Source organism: Excalfactoria chinensis, chromosome 15, assembly GCF_039878825.1.
Source record: "Excalfactoria chinensis isolate bCotChi1 chromosome 15, bCotChi1.hap2, whole genome shotgun sequence".
NCBI classification, from domain to species: Eukaryota; Metazoa; Chordata; class Aves; order Galliformes; family Phasianidae; genus Excalfactoria; species Excalfactoria chinensis.
The window spans coordinates 9,588,740-9,610,753 of record NC_092839.1 but is presented as its reverse complement, the minus strand read 5'-3'; the positions used below and the strand labels follow the sequence as shown (position 1 = coordinate 9,610,753).

The window sequence follows — 22,014 nt, the reverse complement described above, 5'->3', positions numbered from 1 at the left end:
GTGTAGCAGCACAGCCAATGCAGCAAGGTGCAGGACCCCTTTCCAAGGTCCCCTTCCCCTCATCTATCCGTGATGTCCTCCAGATGGCTGCAGGCCCACCAGCCCCATGGCTGCTGCCCCATCTAACACAGACCACACAGTGCCTCAGCAGTATGGGATCCGGGTGTCCCATCCCTATTTCTGCTCCTCCCAAGGACATAGGAGTGGCAGAGGCAGCAGAGCTCTCCTCCCATCCCCTCTCCCTCCTCCCTGCCTGCTCCACATCCATCCTTTCCTGCTGATTCGGGACAATCTGTGTCCTGTGACCTACTTGTCTCCATGCGCCGGGTTGGGTTGGCACTGAAGCCCTCTCTAAATGTGGTTAACGTGTCAGGATGCACTTACATTTATTTTTAATACCTTTCTTTTCTCAGCCCGGTTCTGGATGCATCCCCAGGGATGCTGTGCTGGGATGACTCTGCCTTTCGACACAGTGCAAGAGAGGAGCTGGGAGGGAGGTCACAGCCACACAGCACGCACATCCCTCCCTGCAAACAAAACAGGGTGCTGTGCATCCATAGGGCAGCAAAAGAGGTGGGGGACCCCTAGACCCACTTTGGGAGGAGCAAGTCAGCATCGGCCAAAATGAAAGGAATGAATCCAGGCAGAAAGCATTCCCAGGGCACGTGGAGGAAAACTAAAGCTAAAAACGGAAGGAAAAAAGCTAAAAATACAAGGATCCAGAGGTTAATTTGAACATCGCCTTTTGTTTAATGCAGAAGGTGTTGAGAGAAGGATGAAGCTGTCACACGTCGCTGCCCCACTGAGCAGCAGGGCCAGAGCCAAGCGGCCCTCACCAGCACCTGCATGTGCACAGCCTTCAGCTGCACGGAAATCCACGTGCACCCCTTTGTCTCTGCACCCTCTTAGAACCTCTTTGGTTTTGGCTGAATTTTGGCTGAAAAGTCCTTGTTGATGCGGTGGTAGCAAGCTGCTGTTTGATGTCACTGTGAAGGACGTTGCTCCGGTGCTGTGGGTTGGATGGAGCTGAGAGTGGCTGTGGGATTTGTTTCATGGGGGAGTGGGGTGTGTTGGGGGGCTTGGGGTGCAGGGAGCGGGAGTGTGAGCCCACCTGGTGCTGCCAGCAGCATCTGAGCATCACCTCACGCTGTCATATGTGAGCTGGTGAAGGTGCTCGAGGCATGCAAATGTGCTGAAGGGAATGGCAATGTGACGGACAGATCTTCCCGGCAGCTTTCAGCAGCCCACCCGCTATCAGTCGGGATTTACATCCTCACCACCATCTCCAGGCACAGCTCCAAAGGCAGGAATAGCACACGTCTCATTAACGACACGGCTCAAGGCACGCTCCTGCCAGCAGGTCACTGCTGGGGCTCGGGCCTGGGTCCAGTTTCAGGTCAAAGAGAAGCAGAGCGTGTGCAGACGGTGCCAGTGGGAAAAGGGAATGAATAACAGCTCCCTGTGCTGTGAGGCTGCAGCCTGGTGCTGTTCTGTGGCCCCATTGGGGCTGGTGGGCTGGGGGGTGCATGGCCAGCACCCTATAGGGACACCCCCTGGGCACATTCCGTGTTGCAGTGCTGCTTCACTCCCTCCTTCTGCAAACTCCCCACCCCAGGATCCCTCCGCTGCAGGTGATGCATTACACGGGCGGTGCCGGTGTGCAGCCGTGCGTGTGTGTGTGTGTGTATGCACACGTGTGTGCACGTGTGTACCCCTGGGGCAGCCGCCGCTACGTTTGCACGTGTGTGCGTGCAGCGCCGGGAGCACCGCGGGGTCCCACCGCCATCCCCTCCCTCCGCCGTTGCTGCACCGGCACCGGGGACCCGGCGGGGGTAGGCGGCCGGGGGGGGCAGCTCGGTGCGGGCAGCGGCGGGGCGGGACCGGGGAGGCGGCTGGGACCGAGGAAGAGGGAACGCAGCTCGGTGCGGGGAGAGGCGGCTCGGTGCGGGGAGGGAACCGGGGGAGCGGAGGGAACGGCAGGTCCGGGACGTGGAGCGGGGTGCACAGCCCGAACCGGGGAAGACGGCCCGGGGGTGTCACGGGCTCCCGGGATGGTGAGGGAGGAGGGGACAACCCGGTGGGGGAACGCGGGATGAAGCCCGGTTCGGGAGGTGGGTCCCGGGGGCTGGGGAGGTTCGGGCCGATGGGGCAAGGGAGGGAGCAGCCCGGTTCGGGGACGCGGGTCCTTGGGGCTCGGGGGCTCGGGCGGGAGCAGCTCGCTCCGGAGGCCGGGTTTGGGGGTGAAGGGTGGGGGTTCATCCCGGCTGGGGCAGGCGGTACGGGGGATGCAGCCCGCTCCTCCGCTCACCTCTCTCCTCGCAGGGCGGCGGCTCCATGGCGTCCCCGCGGGCGGCGGAGCTGCGGAGCCCAGGCGAAGCGGCGGCGGCGGCGGACGGGGGCGGCCCGGGGGGGCTCGGTCCGGCTCCGGGCCCGGGGCTGGCGCTGGCGCTGGGCTGCGCGCTGAGCGGGGCAGCGCTGGTGGTGCTGGCGGGGGCTGTGCCGCGGGCGGCGCGTCCCGACCCGACCGTACCGGCGCGGCAGATGGAGCGGCTGGAAGAGAGGGCGGCGCGGCTCCGAGCCCGCCTCGACCGCTGCACGGTGGCCGGGCTGGCTCTGCTGGCCCTGGGGGGGCTGCTGCTCGCCGCTCTCCTGCTGGCCGCCGCCGCCGCCCGCCGCCGGGCCCGTGCCGCCCGCCGTGCAGGGAGCACCTACGGCTCCGTGCGGCTGCGGCTGCGGCGGGTGTCGGCTGAGGGGGCCCAGGCGCTGCTGGAGAGCCAGCTGAGCCCCCCACCCCAGCAGCACCCCGAGGGGTCCGGATCGTAGCCCCGCACACCGGCACCCCCCTCGCCGCACCGCAACATCGATGCCATCGGGGAGGCTTCGCTATCGGACACCTTCCTTGCCCCTCCCGGGACGGGGTCCTGTCCCGCAGCACCGGGACCGCCTTCCACCAGCAGCGGGCTGACGGCACTGTGAGACGCCCATGCCCTGAGCCGGGCTGGAGTCGAGGCCGAGCTCCTCTTTGGGATGTAGCATCTGATTTTCTGCCATCAGCAACCTTTCGTAGCAATAGTTTCTTGTAAAACTCTGTGGCGTAGAGCTGGCGTTTTGCACCACTCTGGGCAGAAGAGAAGGGGACCTCAACGTGACCGCCATCCACGGGGCCACCTCCTCCTGACCTGCAGCCTTCATGTCCCACGAGAGCAGGATGAAGGCTGGGACCCTCCCCCCCGTGCCCAGCGTCCCACCAGCAGCCCCACAACGGCCTCAGAAACCAGGGTGCTCTGTCTGGAGGAGAGAGGATAACTCGCCCTGAGCAGCGTGGTCCTTCTTCGCCTGTTCTAGAGAAGCAGCTCTGCCCCACTGGGGTGCCTTTGTGCTGCTCACAAGAGCCATTGTCTGCAGCACGAAGGTAACACTGCATCTCGGGAATTAAACATGAAGCATCATTAAAGCACAAGGTTCTGTGGAGAGAAAAAAGAAACGGCCTGAGCAGGATGCTGAGAAAGGCAAGGGATTGTCCCATAGGAAAACACAGCCCCACAGCGGTGGTACAATCACTGGGGCCAGATCTTGTCCCAGGGCTCCCATAGAATCCTTTGGTGTTCCCACTACTCCCATGGCTGGGAACAGCCTGCAGCCATCCCCATCCTGCACAATGGTGTCCATTCCTCTGTGCTGTGAAGGACCACACGGCCCTGTGTCACCCACCCGTGCTCTGTGTTTAGTATTGGAATCCTCAGATGGCCTCACGCAGGCTGCATCTGCTGAACACCTGCGTTATATGGGCAAAAGAAATTCTCCTTTGTGTTAAGAGTGTGGGGCTGTCGGACGGGGTGTTAATGGAAATAGGCTGTCATCGCTGTGCCAGCACATTGCTGTGCTGTCCCTTAAGGAGGGCCTGGAGGACTGGGGGAAAATCCTCCGGATTGAAATATAAATATTTAAGGTGAATGAAGTGCGTCGAGGAAGGAATGCCATTAAAGAGGCTCCCCACTGAGACCTGTAGGACTGGAGAATGATTTTGCACAGGGGCAGCAGTGGGACCAGAGGTAGCAGTGGGACCAGAGGCGAGCAGTGCAGTAGGCTGGAAATACGGAACCAAAGTGATGATTTATTTAGGAAGGAACCCAAAATATTACCAGGTGGTGAGAGAAATCTGCCCCAGTGAGGTGGGCTGGAGCAGGGCAGTGTGGGCAGGATGAGGCCTCGGCCCCAGTGTCGCACCCTGGGGCTGTGCAGCTGTTAATGGGTGGGTTGGGGCAGCTTCGGGATGCCCCTAGAAAAGTCCTCGTGCCCCTGGAGGCACAGTGAAAGCCATTCCATTGGAAAGCCATTCCAATGGAGAAGCTGGCTCAGCACAGAGCTCTTGAGCACCCATCTTCAGGGTCCTGGAGTGCAGGAGGGAACAGCCCCATACACCTCCCTCACTCCTCTACAACAGAGGCTGCTTTGTTTCCCCATCTGTGCAATATCCACCGGTTCTTCCCTCACACCGTCTATGGGGCATGCAGGATCCTGGCTCAGAGCATCATCTGCAGGGTAATTAGCAGAACGAGGGCTCTGCCATTGGGAGCATGAGAGGCAGGTGCTGTTGGCTGGGCAGGCCGGCAGATGGCCTGAAGGACTCTCCAGGGACATCAAGCCATTGCCAATAATCCAGTGCCTTTCTTCAACCGTGATGTGGAAGCACCTCCTTGGCACTGCGGGAGGAGTGAGGGCTGTGCCTGTGCCAGGATCGCACACTCCAGCCCCAACCACTCTTTACAAACCCCCATGAAATCAGCTCAAGATGCTCCTTGCTCCCTTGCATGTTAACAGCTTCAGTTGCTCACATTAGTGCTGGTGTTGATGGCCATGCTTGGTGCAGGATCCACATCTCCCCACACCTCTGCCCTCTGGACCACAGCAGCCCCAAGGCTCAACCACGAGCCCACAGCTACCCCAGCTCTGGCTGTACTCATCCTCTTTTCAATCCCCTCCTCTCCCACCTGCTCCCCCAAGCTGCAAGGCACTGCGAACCCACTGGGGTTAAGAGCTGCAGACAAAAGATTGTTTATCAGAACCTGACACAGCCTCTCCTGGCGCTGGATCGTTTTAATTAGCCCCATCAAAGCAGGCTGTGTTTCTCCCTCCTGAAAGGTTGCAGCACATGATTAATGCAGGCAGCAGAAAGCAGCTGTCTCCCGCAGAGAGCCTCTCTGATAAGGCAGAACCACTTCCTCTCCTCACAGAGCTGCACATCCCAACCTCACACAGCCAGGTCGGGGCTGCCCAGGAGCTGGGAGAACAGTGGGGACACAACAGGAGCCTCACCCTGCTCCAGTTCACCCAGCGCCATATTTCTATGGCCAGCCCTCCCTCTCCCACACGCACGCAGTCCCGGGTTACATACACTGCAACTCAGCTGTTATCAGCTACGTTTGTAGGCAAAAGGGGTTTAAAAGGAAAAGCCTTAGGGGAAAAGGGAGAGAGGGGGGCACTTCCCCTTTTTATTTATGCCTATGCAGCTGCATGCAGTGTAAGAACGGCGTTCAGTGCCCTGGAGAGCCAATTACCACCAAACAAGGGCTGGGCCATTCTCCGCTTAATTTTCTTAATAAGAGTCTCATCATCTCAGAATAGCGCTGATGCTGAAGGGAAAGAACAAAGCCGGCTTCCAGCTCAAACCCACCAGCCCAGGTAGGGCGAGCACAGACAGAACAGAGCTCCTAAGTGCAGCTTTGGGGCTCCTCTTCTTGTGTGGGGAGATGAGGTGGCCAACTGGGGCAGGGGGATCACCCCCAGCAACTGCCAACACAACACTGTTATCAGATGTTTATTTCAAACTCATGAACATCCTTCCAAGAAATCAAACCACGATTAGAAAATATTGAACTCCTTTGTAGGCTCCAGCCTCAAAATTATCTGACATGGGGAGCTGCAGGAAAGGGAGGGGGTCCCAGAAAGAGCTGAGAATCCTATGTCCCATGCAGGTCTTGTTCTTCCTCCACAAGCTGTTCGCTGGTGGCAGCACAGAGTCCAGCTGGGCACAAGTCTCATGCCATGGGACTGACAGCAGCGAAACATGTTCCTATAAACCTGCTGCAAAGCAAAGCTCTAAATCCTTCAGCTCCACCAGGCACAGAGAGACTGTGCTGGACCCAGAGTTCAAGTAGGCACCCAAGCCCCCTCTGTTCCACCCCAACCCAACACAGTGCCCAACAGGCAGCCCTCCAACCCGCCTGTGGGTTTGGCACACATCCCCAGGAATGAAGGACTACAGGGGGCCAAGTAATGCCAGGAATTCACTGTACGTCTCTTTTCATGCTTTGCTGTTGGAGCCCTGCACATCCAGTGTGCATATCCACGCAGAAGCCCACCTGAGCCACTATTGGGGGTCTGCCCACAGAGACCCTATGAGATGGGCTTTAGAGTGCTGATCAGCACTCTGTTGGGATAAAGAGCAGAGAGAAACCATCTCTGCATGGGAAGCCTTCTCCAGCTGAAGCTTTCAGCGAAGACTATTGCAGCTCCCCAGCATGGGAGTGGCAAGAAGCCAACTCCCTCCTCACCACTGACTGCATGCATAATCCCAGCAGCAAAAGCTATGCCACCCTGGAGAAGAAGAGGAGGAAACCTCAAAGCCCAGGGCTGCTCTCAGCACACCACGCTGCTCCCAACACTGCCCTGGCTCAGGGCAGGCCCATGTCTGCTGCGTACCCATGGCCAGCTACTCTTGGAGGAGTAGAGAAAGAAATGGACCTACTGCCTCCTCTTTTGTTCTGTGCATATGGAAACCTTTATAGCCAGTCTGAAGCACAGGAGCGTGGCCCGGAGCAGGGAGAGGAAAATCGCTGCTGAAAAGATCAAAGCCCACCAAAGAGGGGAATGAAGAAGGGAAAGTGCTCCTCGCTCCAGGAGGCTGCTCCGGCCGCAGCTAGCTGAGAAACCACTCAGTGACTCCTCACATGAACATGTCATCATAGCCTGGAGGTGGGAGGTGGTCAGGATCTGGCCTAGAAAGCAATTGAGAACAAAGTCAAATCAGGAGCAAGAGCACAACCCTGGAAGGAGCAGCAGGGCAGGGGCAGACTGGAAGCATGCTGAGGTACTTGGCTGCAATGGCTGCCCAGGCATGGCCGAACACCTACCCGGCCCTACCAGCCCCTAAGGGGCCAAAGGGGTCAAATCTGGCTCCTGGTGGAACTGCTCCTGGGGGAAGGCGACCGGGGAGACCTGCTGATGGGTCAATGCCAGGCTGCGGGAACCCAGACCGGAGAGGATCAACGATCATTCCACCGCTCCGACCTCTGGCGAGAGGAAAGGCAGCAAATGAGATGAGATTGGCACACAAGAGCAAACTACTCCTGCACCCTTCTCCATGCTGCACCACAACACATGCTCAGCGCAGGGTGTTAACTGTAGCTTAATAACGCTGAGATGGGAGTCCTATGGCTGCAGCACGCACACCTAACCCAGGGCATGAGCAAATATCCAGATCCAAGGCACCACCATACTGACAACTTCTCATTCTAGCTGGAGACATGCAGAAGGAAGCAACAGCAGCAGTCTCCCTCTTCCTTTAAGTTCCTGCAAGGAGCCAGGCAGAACACAAGCCATGGCTGCTAAGTCCCCAGTGGGCTGCTGACCATGCATCGGAGCTGCCGGCCCTCACTGCCACTTGTAGTCCCCATCCCTGCTCCCCTAGGGGAACACGGTGTTGCAAGAGCCTGCAGACCCTGTGAACCTTTCCAAAGCACTGCCTGGAAGTCATTTACTGACCACGGCGGCTCCTCAGAGCTGCCCCATGCTGTGAGTGCCATTCCTCATCGTCGGCTTTATGCAAACTCGGCTGGAGTCTCTGGACAGCACTGCCATCATACAAGTCATTAACAACCGCGTTAATGAGTTCCATTACGCCAGGCTGGCTGCCCAGAGCGCCCCAGGACAGCCAGGCCCCATGAGCATAAGCCTGGGAGTCTGGGTCTCTGGCCCCAGCGCTGACAGGTGTCAGCACACAAATCTGCTTCCACTTACAGTCATTTTTTGGTCACTTACAGAGAAACTGTCAATGGAGAGCTGGAGGCAGTGGGAAAAACAAAGTCGTCCCCCCACAACTGAACCCCTTTTCCTCACACTATCAGGTTTCCTTCCAGTCACCCCAGCTTCTCCTTCCAGTAGGGCAGGATGTTTCCAGCCGGCCCTTTTCTAGCCAAACCCGCAGAGAATCAAGTCTCGCAAGAGGGAAAAAATGTGATCCCCACTGGAGAGCTGTTCTAAGGAGGACTCCCTTGGGCTGCAAGGCGCTTTGCAACAACTCCAAGGACTGTTTTATGTCTGAAGATGTGCTTTTATCTGGAATGGCAGATGACAGGTTCTTCTTGCCCAACCAAACCAAAGACCCAGAGATGCATCTGGGAAGATCAATCCTCCAAACAGCCCGGCTTCCACTCAGGCTTTCTCCAGCATCCCTGCTCTTGAGTGCCCCAAAAAGCCAGGAGGCTCACAATCAGGACTTGGGCATCTGTGGACTCAACTTTAAGCCTGCTGGACTGTAAATGCAGCAGCTGGTACCATTTTAAATTAGAGACTTACATTCACTTAACGATGTATTCAGCTTTGATTTACTGAAGGAATTAGCGCATGTTAAATGAATACAGGCTGATTATTAAACAGACGCAGATTGCAACCTATCATCTAAGCAAGCGACGGGATCTTATTACAATATTAGAACCATACTGAGGTTTAGCAACTGTCAATTGCTCCTTTGCAATTTGTAATGAGGAACTGTTCCGCTGCCACCCGCACTCAGACACACTTTGCTCAATGCCTGAGCCAGACCGACTGCAGCTGTTTCAGGGAAGATCCCTCAGTAAAGGGCAGAGCTGGGTGACACTCCCAGGACATACGAAGCGCCACCTCCCCCAGCCATACTCACCCCAAAGGGTCCAGGTCCTGCCCACCAACAGCGAAGGGATTCAAAGGAGAAGGCCTGAAACAGCACACAGTGAATAAGACTTTCAGTGAAGGGCTGACTTTGTGTTGCTGGCTGGAAGGAGTATCTCGCACCCTAAGCTCAAGCAGACAGCAGTGAGGCTAAAGAAACAAGAAGTGACACACAAGGCAGAAGCTACAGCTAGTTCCCCAGACAGCAGAGCCACCACAGCATCTCTGACTTCCAGCCAAAGGCTTGCAGGGGAACAGAGGGGAGAACCTGTTTGCCATATACCACAGCGTTGTCTTTTCCCCTGCTGTCCCCGCTCCACCAGCCCCCAAGCCCCCATGGTCCCTCAACCAATACAGAGGTAAAGTTTGTGCAGGACCTTCAGCGGACACCAGCTGCTCACTCACCAGGATGGTGCTCTCATGCCTGCAGGGTGCCGGGGAGGGATCCCGAGGGGGTTATAATCCTGGGGTGAGACAGGATCCTTCTTCTCTGCCTGGGATTCCTTCTTGGCCTTTTCTGTGGGAACCCCGAGGGGAGAGATGATACCTGAAACAATCGTTGTCCTCAACTCCTCCATGTTCTTGTACACCCTGCAGGGAGGAGAGGCAGTGTGGTGGGACAGGAAGGCCATGGCACTCAGGCACAAAGATGCTGGACAGGGGTGGTGAGAGGACAGCCATTCTTTTGGCATCCCTGGCACAAAACATGTACCCAGTTGGCACCCTGAATTTGTGCTGGAGAGAAGAGTCCTCCAGGCTCCTCCCAACCTGATCCCTGACCCCATCTGTCCCCCTCCCCACGCTGGTGAGACTTTTTCTCCTGCAGGAGATGTCAGAGAACTGAGATTACTTGTGGAAATCATTCAGGTGCTCTGGGTTGATGTAGTCAGCCACCGCCAAGGTCACGTCTGCCACCTTCTGAGAAGCATGATCCTGGTAAAGAAAGGAGAAGCACAGTGTTAGCAGCCAGGCAGAGCTAGGACTGAGGGAGGGAGCAAGCAGGTAGGAAGGTCAGGACATGAAGAACAAGCTTGCTTGCTTCCTGTCTGTGTCCCTGTGCAGTGCCCAAATCCCCAGCAGCAAAAAAAAAACCCACCCCAATACAACAAAAATACAACATGCAGCAAAGCTCTCCCTGCTTGCTTCCCCCAGCCCAGGCTGTGAAGGACCAAAATCCCATGACAGCCAAAGTCAGGAAGAAATGACATGGGGCAAAAACATCCCAGCCATGTGAATATTGGGAAGTGATGTGAAAACACATCCTCAGCTGGAAAAGGGGCACACAAAGGGACATCGGGCCAGGGTGCAAGAAGAACTGTATCCATGGCCAGACGTGGCTGTGTTTGACTAGCTTCATGCCAGGCCACATCTGCTGCTGCTGTGATAGGTCTGCAGCCCCTAATGGGCCCTTGGTCTGCACCATCCAATCATCCCTAGGGCACAAATGATACTGGAAGGCAGAAAAAGTAGCAGCAAAATATTTAAGGAATTGGCTCTACTGTTTTTCACATTTTGGACAGTAGCAGACGCTGCATCTGAAAGGACTCTAATTTCTACAGCAATCAGTTTGGGTGCTCACCATGACATTGAGGATCATACTGTCTTCCACCACAATGGCCTTCAGAAGCAGTTCTCTGGCATCATCTGTGGACTTGTAGCGCAGTGTATACACCTCCTTGTTGGTTTCCCAACCAGCAGGCAGCAGCTCTGACTTCCTTTCATCAGGACCTGGCTACAAGAAGACAAACAAGACAGTGAGACCTGCTAGCAGCTAGAACAGGAGGACACACAGCCAGCTCTTGCTGAGTTGAAGGCAACAAAGACCCCGACCAGGAGATGCTGCTCTCTATCACTCATCACCCCCATAGCTCCCAAGCATGGGGGGGCGCTGTCTGGACCCCTCCCGTGCTCCCCACCCCCCATCTCAGCTCTGGTACCCCTGTAACCACAGCCTTCCCAAAGCACCAAACCCCAGCACTACATCGCAGCCGCACCGCTCGGCCGCTCCATCTCCAGGTTCCGCCGGTACCGGGACAATCCACAGGGCCCACGAGTCGTTCCCTCCGGCTGCCGGGTCGGGCCGCGCGGCGGCGGCGTGAGGCGCCAGGAAAGGCCGAGGATCGTCGCGGCCTAGCGAGGCCCGGAAGCGGTGCTGCCCACCCCGTACCTGCTCTCCGGCGCCGAGGCAGCGGTAGCCGTGCTGGATCAGCTCCCAATGGATGCCGCAAACCAACGCATCCTGCGAGCAGGAGATGCCGGCTTGAGCCGAGCGGTACAGCAGCTCCAACCCCGCCATGGCCGCTCCGCACCGCACCGAGCAGGCGCGGCCAGGCTAGGCCGGGCCGGGCCCTCCCCTTACGCCGAGCCAGGCCGGGCCGGAGCCGCGTCCCCGGTTGATCCGGGCCGGCCCTCACTAGGGGGCTCCCGTCTGCTGCGCAGCGCCCGGCGGAGGCCTCGGGGGTGGGGGGGGCTGAATTGAAATGGCCGCCGGGGGCGGGTCGGGGGGAGGTGGGGAGAGCTGGGTTTCCACGGCTGGGCTGCAGCGCTGCTCCCTCTCGGGGGCGGCCTGTTGGACGTGGCGGGGCTCGCTGCGGTCCATGTGCCGGTTCCTGCCCTGCTGCCCGGCTCCTGCTCCATAAGCCCGGGCTCTTTCTCACCAGAAGTGTTACAACCAAAACATTTACTGCCCCAGTGAATAAAAGTCTAAAGAACCTGCAGCCGTGTTCTCATGCACCCCTGGACTGAGCACTTCCCTTGTTACCTGCACGGCAATGAGCCATTGTCTGGACAAAGGAGCCCTGTGCCAAGGAAAAGCATCATCTGCTGCTTTCCCAATCTGATCTGCAGCTCCTTGGGGATGCTCTGATTCATATTGACTTCACGATGCGTCTATTCATTAACTTGCACTGTCCGCTCTTTCCATTTCCCCCTCAAGAAGTCACTGAAGCTGAACAACTGACCGCAGCCTGTCCTGCTGCTCAGCGCTGCCCGTTAGTGAATCATCTCCCTGCTGGCTGTGGAAATGTTGCACCTCTTGCGAATGGTCCTGCTAGTCCCAGCTCCATAGAAGGCCTCTGTGGTATGAGATGGTACGACAGAGCCATGCAGGGTGAGTCCAGCCCTACCCATGCAGTGAGTTTCTGGCTCCATTTTGTTGGACAGGTTTAACAGGGCTGAGGTTAAATGCAGCGCTGATCCCAGCCTTGCATCAACCTGGGGTCTCCTTCTACAGGCAGGGTCTGCACGAGACCTGACATCTGCACTGCAACTTCATTTCTTTTCCCTTCCTCGTATCAAAAGTGCTTCCTGCTGCCACTGCCTGTTCCACTCAGCTCCTGTCCTAGCATCTGGCTGGCTCTGTAGCTCTTTGGTGCTGAAAACCACTGGCCAAACGCAAGTGGCTCCTCTCACACCAGTCCTGCAGCCTGCAAACAAAGTGGGAGGCAGCGGGCAGCACAGCTGGGGCTGGCAGCCACATCCTTAACGAGGTGACGAGGGTTGCAAGGCCGGCCTCATTAGTGCTGCAAGGCAAGAACGTCACAACAGTGCTGGTGTTGGAGCAACGGAGATGATCAACTTCCAGAAAACCATGCAGCCTTTAAAATAGAAGATAGGAGTAGGAATGGGGTAAGTTAGCATGTAGGGAGCGTTCATTGAATGTGTCTGCCTGGATCTGTGGCAGCAGCCCTCCTGCCTGTGGCACTGGGAATGGGGAGCACCCAGGAGCGGGGTGCATGCGGCAGTGGTACACGGGCAGGTGGAGGGGTGCCTCGGGCAGGGCTCACCTCCGCCACACAAACCTCAGCCTTCCTGACCTTCATACTTTCCTGCTGCCTCACAGCTCCCGATGGAGGCGCCCACTGCAATGTCGTAACGGGGAGAAGAGGAAACTGATTTCCCAATCGTCCGCGGCCCATGAGCCCTCCATGCTGGGAATGGCAGCCAGGGTAGCTGGCTGACTGTGCTGTGCCGTGTCACGTACACCACCTTTGGCGTAGGATCCAGAGAGAGAAGGCAGAGAGGAGCCATGGGCAATTCCCTGCAGCAGCCGAAGCATCACAGGCTGCTGTCATCCCGAAGGGGGGGATCCCTGTGGCTGAGCCAGTGGTGCTGCTCAGCCAGAATCCTCCTCTTCATGCTCTGCTTGGCCACCCAGTGCCTGCTGGCATGGACAGAGCCACTTGGAGGTGCCAACATCCCTGTGCCAAGGGACATTGGATGGGACAGGGCATCAGCAAAAGGTGCCCACGAGATGACTTTCGCCCCTCTCTTTCTTTGTTTCCCAGAGAGGGGAGGCAGTCCCTCTGTGAGCATTTAAGCTCCTCTCTATTTCCCCCAAAATTCCAGGGTAAGATGACACCAGGGCAGGAGAAAGGAGGTTTTTCTCTGCAGAAGAAATTCAAACCACATGCAGCGGGTTCAGAGCAGGAGCAGGAGGAGGGACTGGGCTGCATGGAGCTGGCTCTCAACAGCGACGTGAGACCTAAAGTCAATTAGCACTTTCAGGCCTCTGAACAAGGCCGAGTGCTGTGCTTCTAGCAGGCATAATCCCCGTCTGAGCCGAGCTGCCAGCAGCCTTTGAACATAATTAGGAAGCGCAAAGCCCCAGTGCTTCCCAGAAAAGCCTGTTAGCTCCGTGCTGCAAACCTCGCTTGCAAGGAGCGCATCATGCAGGCATGGCCGTGACTCATCAGCTGGAGCTCAGCTCCATTTTTTGGAGGTCATCTTGCTGGACTCCTAATGAGCATTATCCCAAATGGGGTTCCTGTGCTCCTTGTGTCTGCCTTAGCTCCAGGGATGCGCCGCGTACTTGAGAGGAGCGGGATGGTTTCAACCATAGGGTCAGTGGGGATGGGGAAACTGAGGCACAGCAGCTGGGGGGCAGCACCCCCTGACACCCCCAGCCCACACCCCACAGCCCAGGCAGCCACCGCCATCCCTCCCCGGCTCCTGGGTGACGGTGGATGTGCACGGCCTGGGCCAGGCTTTGCAGGAACAAAACAAGGCCATCAATCAGCCTTGCTTCATGCAGCCACGGCCCGCGGGCAGGGCCGGCTCCGTCTGTGCACAGAGGGAACCCCGCATCAAAGCGGCCGCAGAGGGCAGCACCCTGCCCGCCAGCAGCGTGTGGCCGATCCATGCTGCAGAGAGCCGGCGGCACATGGCCCCCGGGTGGGGATGGCGTGGTGTGGGTACAGGGGGGCTGTGGACGGCAAAGGGATGGAGCCACTCTGCCCATGACTCCCAGCAACAGACAGAGCAGGGGCTGACCGTACTGTGCCCCCAGCTCTGCACCGGGGTCACAGGGACTCCATGCTGGAACCAATCCTCCTCCCCTTGCAGCCCGAGGTAGCGGCTCCATATGGTGTATAACAATGGATGTCTTTTCCAGGTCACTAATTAAGACATAGAATCAAAGTTATTAAAACGGGAAGGCTTAAAGGGAACATTCTCCCCGAGGTGCCAGGTACATTAAAGGAACAGGGGGGGGGGGGGGGGGGGAAATAGCAGAGGGGAAATGGGGCTGTGAGCTGGAAACGGACACAGCAGAGATACAGTGGGGACTGCAGGGACCCCAGCGCACAGCCCAGAGCCCAGAGCTGGGGGCTACAGACAGCTGCAGAGCATCCCTGCGAGGGAGAAGGGCATGGAGCATCCCTGATGGGATGGGCTCCCCTGCATTCACTCTAAGGGCTGCAAAGAGCCCCCATTTCTCCCACGCAGCCCCTTGGTGCCCTCTGCCCACCTCCGCCCACCTCCTGCACGCAGGCACGGCGTTCTGTGCTTACACATGTAAAGCATTAGGATTTGTTGAGAAGCCTTTTATGGCCGCGTTTTGTTCTTTATTTCCTACAAATTGAATTTGCCGAGGGGATATGTGAGGATTGTGAAATTATTTTGAGAGCGGTTCCGCTGGGGGTTGGTTTTGTTTCTTTCTTTTATTTCGGTTTCCTTTGTATTAAATATTTACGGGGTTTAAAGGGCGGTGAGGAAAAAAAAAAAGAAAGGAAGAGGAGTGAAAAAGTAACGCTCAAAGTAGGATGGGATAGCAGAGATGGAAGGAGGAGGGCACTGCAAGGTGTGCGGGTGTGATCGGAGCTGGGTGGCTGCTAGCGGGGCAGCCCTGCATTGAGACTTAAGGGACAAATGGGACCCACGTCCCCCCACCAGTGGTTTCTGCGCACCGTCCTCCTGCCCCCCGTGTCCCCCACGCTGGGTGTTTCCCGCTCGTTAAAATCGCAGACACATTTTTCATCTCTTTATATTCTGTCACTGTCATCGTCATTGTTTCGGGTTGGTGTGAATTGGGGACTGGCTGTCCACTGACGCTGCTGCTGCTTCGCTCCAGCCGGCTGCCGCCCTCGCCCCCGGGATGCGCCGGGACGGGGACAGGGATGGCACCATCCTAAAGCCACCAGTTCTCTGGGGACATCTACACACAGAGACATGGCAGCAGCAAGCCAGTGCCGAAGGGAAGGGAAGGGAAGGGAAGGGAAGGGAAGGGAAGGGAAGGGAAGGGAAGGGAAGGGAAGGGAAGGGAAGGGAAGGGAAGGGAAGGGAAGGGAAGGGAAGGGAAGGGAAGGGAAGGGAAGGGAAGGGAAGGGAAGGGAAGGGAAGGGAAGGGAAGGGAAGGGAAGGGAAGGGAAGGGGAAGGGAAAGAGAGAAGGAAGGAAGGATGCATGGATGTAGGGATGTGAAGATGCAGGGAAGCAGCACCTGGATCCCTCGCCATGCAGACCCCTCCAACTCCACCAGGTGCTGCATCCAACTCAGCCCCATTCTGCTCCACTCTCCCAGCACTGCTGGAAAGCTTGGCAAAAGGAAAAGAGAGGACTGCAGGGAAGAGCGGAGTTCAGCTCTTGATCTGTTCTAGGTAAAGAAAAGACGCACCAAGAGCTCTGCAATTCGCTCCCAGTGCCTTGGCTGAGCACCAAGTGCCATCCAGATCCCAGTGATGTTGGGATTGAGCTCCATCCTACCTGCAGCATCCTGCCCCTGTCTGGATGTGGCTTCCAAGGAGGCTCAGATGAGCAAAGCAGCAATGCAGAAGAGCAGGAGGCATCGATAACCTCATATTATCCCCTTTCTCTTGGAGAGGAGCGTTTTGCACCAAGGAGGCCATGCCATGCATCACTCTCCCACTCTGCAGTACTATGGTGTTGGACAGACCCTGCTGAGAGCCAGGCAGAAGTGAGAGCACCGGGTGGCACTGTCCCTCTGTGCCGCCGTGCCCGTGGAGCTGGGGTGGGTCTGTCCCCATGGAAGTCCCTGAAATGCTGTGGGTAGGACGGATGGCACACCAGGAGCGCCCAGACTGAGTGCGTGGCAGGGAGCGGAGAGGGGATATTTGGAAATGCGCTTTTTTTCTGGCATCTATTTTTCCTTCCTTTAATCTTTCTTGCTCACATTCCCACGTGGAGAATTCTTTCCATAAGCCGGAGCTTGCAGAGCAGCTCTGCTCCCACCATGGCTGCGGGCAACGGGGCCGCTCCACCGCATCCCTCCTGCGACACATGCAGCAGATGCAGGGACAGCCACGTCCCTGTGCCACCACCACCCATTCCAGCACTCTCAAGTCCCCAGCCCTTTCCTCCCACATTTCAGCATTTCGGAGGATGACGAAGGAGCCGAGTGTCCTCTATGAGCTCGGGGAGAGGAGCTGCCCACAGAGAGCAGCGCTTGGAGCAGCTCAGCTGTGTTAACGCCGGCTTTGTTGTGATTCCAGCTCCTGAAAATTGAATTTGTTAGCGGCATAAACAGGATATAAAGAGGGGGGAAAAAAAGAGTGAGAAGTGTTTTTCTCCATGGCTCTCCCTGCGATGAAGGAGGCGACCGGTGAGGACCACATTGCTGGCATTCTGTGCCTTATTAAAACCTCGTTCCTAATGGCAAACAGACGCCGCTCACCCGCTGCCTTTCTTGTCCCCCACATTTGCAGGGGGAATGGGATGCCCCAATGCCAGCGCAGGGCTGAGGATGTTTCAACAAGGCTGAGCCCTTCTCTGGGACGGTGACGAGTAGTGGATTATTTTTTCCCCTGCAACACACCAAGATGCTCTCCAGCACCTGGGGAAGCTTGGCTGAATCCCTTGTCTCCATGCAATGCTATGGGGCTGCTCCCACAGCTCCAGGTTTCCATAGGACAAAACTTCACCATTTCTGCACTTTCCTTTTCTTTTTCTTTTTGGGTTGGTTTCTGTTCTTTTTTTCCCTCTTTCCACCCCAAATTCCTGCTGCTTGGTGGCAGCCCTGACGTCAGCCCCGAGCAGGGCCGGCTGCCGCCTGCCAGGTGGTAGCAATTTTCCTGAACATCGACAAAATATAATTATCACTCCATTTTCACTTCTGAAATATTAAAGCTTGTGTCCCTGCTGCTGTTCATTCTGAGAAAAGACTTGATGGGTCACTGTGACTCACGGCTGCGCCGCACTGACGGGCCCCTTGGGGGTGACACGCTCATGTCCCCAACCCCTGGGGTAATGGGAGCGGGGCCAGGAGCGACCCCAGGATGTGACTGTGCCCAGGGATGAGAGGAAGAGGAGCACCCACATCCCTATGGAAACCCACAGCCCTCATTCCCACGGATGGAGCTGGGGACTTCCATTGCTTGGGGTTGCGCAGGGTGGTTTGGTGGCACTTGGCCCGTGGAGCAAGGAGTGAGGACAAGGACAGACGGCACTTTGAGATGGCCAAGGAGCAGGTGCGTGGCTGTTTCTTCACTCAGCTGTGTGACACTGAGCCTGACCGAGAGCAGGAGGGGAGGATCCAGTGGCACTGACCCCACAGTGCACAGCCACTGCAGTGCTGCGTGTCTGTGCCTGGGGGCACTCAGCCATGTGCTGCACATCCAAGCAAAGGGCTGACGCCCAGAGGGCCCTCAAGACACGCTATTTCCTTCTAACTTGCTGCCCAAAACCATGAGCAAATCCTTTCAGCACCAGCCAGGGCGGGGAGGAGGAGGGGAAGCAGGGAGCCATGCGATTTGGTCACTGTACAAATTGGATCCTATCCCCGGGCAGGCTGCAAGCGAGAGGGGTTTGCAGCTAACAGAGCTGTGTGGCATCCACTGGGGCTGTGCATGGGCAGGGTGGCACCCAGGCAATTCCAGCTCTGGCATCGCGCTCTCAGCTCCACTGGGGTTTGCTTTCCCCTTGGCCACCCAAGAAGCAGAGCCACCATCCCCATTGCTGTGCCAAGCCCTTGGCCACCAGCACATGACTGGGATGACGAGGGCGAATGGTGGCACGGGGGGACCACGAGTGCTGCAGCTGCAGCCACATCCCTCTGGGCACTGTGGCTGCCAGGGGGATGCCACCACCCAGGAGCTCCTGCCCAAAGCCTTTGTCTTCTGCTGAATTCCTCCCAGTGAGAGTCATCGGCTGCAGTCAGAGGGTTGACCCTCTTGGGAATGACGGGTGAGAGGGAGCGACGTAGTTTGAAAAAGGAGAGGACTTCTGAGCTCTGAATCACACGGAGCCAGGAGCATGCATCTGACTGATGCTTCCATCTGTCTTTCCCAATACTTTCCTTAAATAGCAGAAATATTAAGAGAAATTCAATTGGAATTTGGCATAAATGATTCTTAGGCGAACAGAAGAGGGCCAGCTGCTAACATACTGCTGCCTCGCTCCCTTCCATTAACACATATAACACTTGCACTGCAAAGTGAGCCAGGGGCTGCCCATAGCCGTACCCAGCAGATAAGGGAATGCTCCATGGTGTGGCTTAACAGCAGAGAGATTGTGGATGCCTCACTTTGGGGGAACGACAGCAGTAAAACTGCCTGCAGTGATGCCTTGGTGCCTGGCACAGCCCTGCACTGCGTCCCCAGGTTTCCCCACAGACAGACCCCGCTGTGGGAGCTGCCCCCAGCTCTGCAAATCCATCCATCACCCTGCAGCCCATTTCCCTGCTTTATCTCAGGGGAGTCTTTCCCAAACCACAGCACAGCGCAGCTGGGGGAATGCCCTGAAGGCAGAAAGAGCTTTCTGATGATTCCTGTACAGTGCTGCAGTTCCCCGAAGCACTCTTCTGGCTTTCACTTTTGCTTTAAGCTCTGTCCCACTCTTTCCTACAAATATGCAGCCAACGTGGAGAGGAATGAGGTAGAGTTGGACACGGGGCACTTCTCAACATTGCATTTACTCCTGTTCGGTCCAAACAGCTCTGCAGCTTTCTGGCTTCTTGAGCAGAGGGAGCAAGAGTTGGGTAGCAGGCATGCAAAGGACCCTTGGCATGGGCCCATTGCAGAGGTGCTGGGCTCTCTGCTTTCCCACTCCTAAGGAAATAACACAATCTCCAACAGCCCTCAACCTCCACATCCCTCTCCCTCCATCTTTCTACGGCTCACACCACACTCACAACCAGCGCATCCTTCCTGCATCCCCATCCCCAGTGCTGCCCCAAACTCCCCTCTCCCTTCAGAACCCCACTGCTGCAGGTGATGCCCAGCCCCAGCCCATGGCAGCTGCCATCACATTGTTCCCATTACTGACAGCTGTACAGAACCTGGGAGCAATGCTGACATGTGTCAGCTATCACCAGCCAACAAGAGCTGAGGGTGGCTGTCCCCAACACCTCGAGGCTGTAACACTTGGCTCATGTCACGATAAACTACAGCGAGGAACCAGGAGTCTTGTTTCAATTATTTCCATTATATAAAGTCAAGCCATTCAATATATTCTGCCTCTAAAGGGCTAAGCTAAAGGAGATAAAATAAACACTTGGAAATCTGCTCTGCTGGCGTGGGTGAGGAATTCGGTTCCAACACCAAACTTCCCCTCTCACCTCTTCACTCTCCTTCCCTTTCCTTCTCTGTTCCCCTTCTCCCACTGTCCCTCTGCCTTCATCACTTCTCCAGACCGATTCCATCTCTGCGTGTGCTTCTGTTTTGGCTCCACCACTGCACAGCTGCTGCAGCAGCCAGGACAGGGCTAGAGGAGCTGCAGTGCTGGCAGGGCTAAGGATGAGGTGAAGCCAACCCTCCTCCTGCCCAGCTGACCCCGTGCTCCATGCTCAGCAGCTCTGTATCCTCAGAGCAACCCTTAGGATGCACAAAGAGGAGCTGGCACAGACCAGGGCATGACAGGAGGAGGAGAACATCTTGCCATAAGGATGCTGTAGGATGTTCCATGCTCTCAGCTGGTGCAAGGGTGATTGACCTGAAGTTCACTGCTTCCAGTGCATTGCCCACAGGGCACAGAGCTCAGCCTCCCCAGCACAGGGCAACGGGACACATGGGAGAGGCCAGAAGGAGACCAGGATGAGGCTGGCAGAGCGCAGGATATCGCCATGCCATGGGACAAGGCCAGCAGCATGCAGGATGTAGCCGTGCCATAGGATGAACCCCGCAGAGTACAGGACATGGCTGTGCCATGGGATGGGGCTGTGCTATGGGATTAGACCAGCAATGCAGGGGATGTGGATGGAGGTTGCGGGATGCCCCGCACGGTATGAGGTGGGGCCGTCACTTCATAAATGCCAAGGAAAGGGCCTCTGCCGAGCTGGCGTGGGGAGCAGCTGTGAATTTCCATTCCTGTGGGAAGTGGGCTGCCACCGTCCAAGCATCTGGGCTTGTTATGATGGGAGAAGAATGCCAAATATTTTTCTTCCTTATCCACTACCATCCGTCGAAATCCTCCCCTGATCAAACCCATATTCATCGCTTTGGATGCACGATGCTTTCGGAAAGCCGCTCCTCCCCGCCAGCACGGCACGCAGGGCTCAGACCTGGGAGGAATCAATGCCTCACCCACAGGGAGCACTGGGCCCCTTCCATCCCATTGGGCTCCCTCCATCCCACCTCATCCCTCCATCCCGGCAGGCTCCCTCTGGACTCCTGGCATCCCCAACTCACATCATCGCAGTGTGGTGCCCCTGGGCGGTGCAGCCTTGGAAGGCCCCCAACGTTTCCCAGAGATGAAAGCACACTCAAGTGTCAAACAAACTTTCTGAATTATCTCTCTGGCCGTTTTCTCCCCGGTGCTTTGGAAGACAGAGGAGGAACATTGCATTCCCCCAACGCTGGCACGGTGTGGAGCTGTGGGAGGGAGCGGGGAGCTGCCAGGGCGCCCGCGGGCTCCACTCTGTGCGCTCTGGTGCTGACCGTGAGTCAGTGCAGCCCCTGGCCACGGCCCCAGCCGGGCACCTCGCCCCGAAACGCCGCCGAGAACAAAGAGGTAACAGGCGTTTGATTAATGAGCGGACAGCAAATCATCCCTTCCCACTGCAATTTTAGGAGGAGTAGTCATAAAATGACCACGTTAAGGGAAACGAACGGGATTGATCTGCTCCTGCGCAAGCACTCATCGCCCATCGGGCTCGTTAGCAGCAAATGGCACAGCCCGGGAATGGTGTCATCACTGTCATTGGCAAAGCCTCCGCGGGCATTGTACAGCCTGAGGGATGAGCTGAGGGACCTGCTGTGTGCCGGCCCCAGGGACACAGCGCTAACAAGAGCCACCCAATTAGCACGTGTTAGCACGGGGGTTGGCCTCGGATGCAGCGTGGTGCCAGGAGGAGGGCAGTGATGCTGGGAGCAGCGATGCTGGGATCAGGGCAACAATAACTGGAGCGGGGTGGCAAAGTTGCAGCCAGCAGCATCCGCACCTCCTGGGGCAGCAGCAGCTCCATTTACAAGGGACAAAGGGCTGGGGAGAGTGAGGTAGAGGCTGGCTGCTGCTGGGGGACTTTAATACATCAAATGCATGTGAAACAAACAAACACGGACTCTCCCGATCCCACATTGCTCTGCCATACAGTGCCACGCACACACGGGGCCCCACCAGCCCCACAACAGGGGCACGTTCCTGCAGGCACGCTTGTTTATGGAAAGCAGTGCTGTGCCAGATGCTGAAAACCTGTGTTTTATGGGTAATTTTTCAATTTATTTCACAATGGCTTGAGAAAAAACCGAAAGCGATCCCAAGCATGATTACTCCTGGTTTCCTATGGGCAAGGCCAAAGGGGTCTGAAGTGGTTTCTTTGTTGTCTGAATCGTAACTCCTCGGGAATGAAATGCTCATGTGTGGGATGGGAGAGGTAGAGAGAGACATGTGGGGAGGGCTGGGGGAGCAGGAGGGAGAA

General features: G+C 57.0%; 2 protein-coding genes across 2 annotated transcripts; one reads left to right on the top strand and one right to left on the bottom strand.

Annotated features, from left to right (window-relative positions):
• The first annotated feature begins 1,887 nt into the window (after positions 1-1,887).
• Positions 1,888-5,658, top strand: TMEM74B (transmembrane protein 74B). Its single transcript, XM_072350006.1, has 2 exons — positions 1,888-1,922; positions 2,323-5,658. The coding sequence occupies exon 2, from the start codon at positions 2,335-2,337 to the stop codon at positions 2,821-2,823; it is 489 nt and encodes a 162-aa protein (XP_072206107.1). The 5' UTR covers positions 1,888-1,922; positions 2,323-2,334; the 3' UTR covers positions 2,824-5,658.
• A 147-nt stretch (positions 5,659-5,805) lies between these two features.
• On the bottom strand, positions 5,806-11,419 carry PSMF1 (proteasome inhibitor subunit 1). Its single transcript, XM_072350005.1, has 7 exons — positions 11,096-11,419; positions 10,508-10,660; positions 9,779-9,861; positions 9,334-9,519; positions 8,921-8,974; positions 7,134-7,292; positions 5,806-6,998 (listed from the first exon to the last, which is right to left on the bottom strand). Exons 1-7 carry the CDS (start codon positions 11,222-11,224, stop codon positions 6,947-6,949), a joined length of 816 nt encoding a protein of 271 aa, XP_072206106.1. The 5' UTR covers positions 11,225-11,419; the 3' UTR covers positions 5,806-6,946.
• Positions 11,420-22,014: the final 10,595 nt, after the last annotated feature.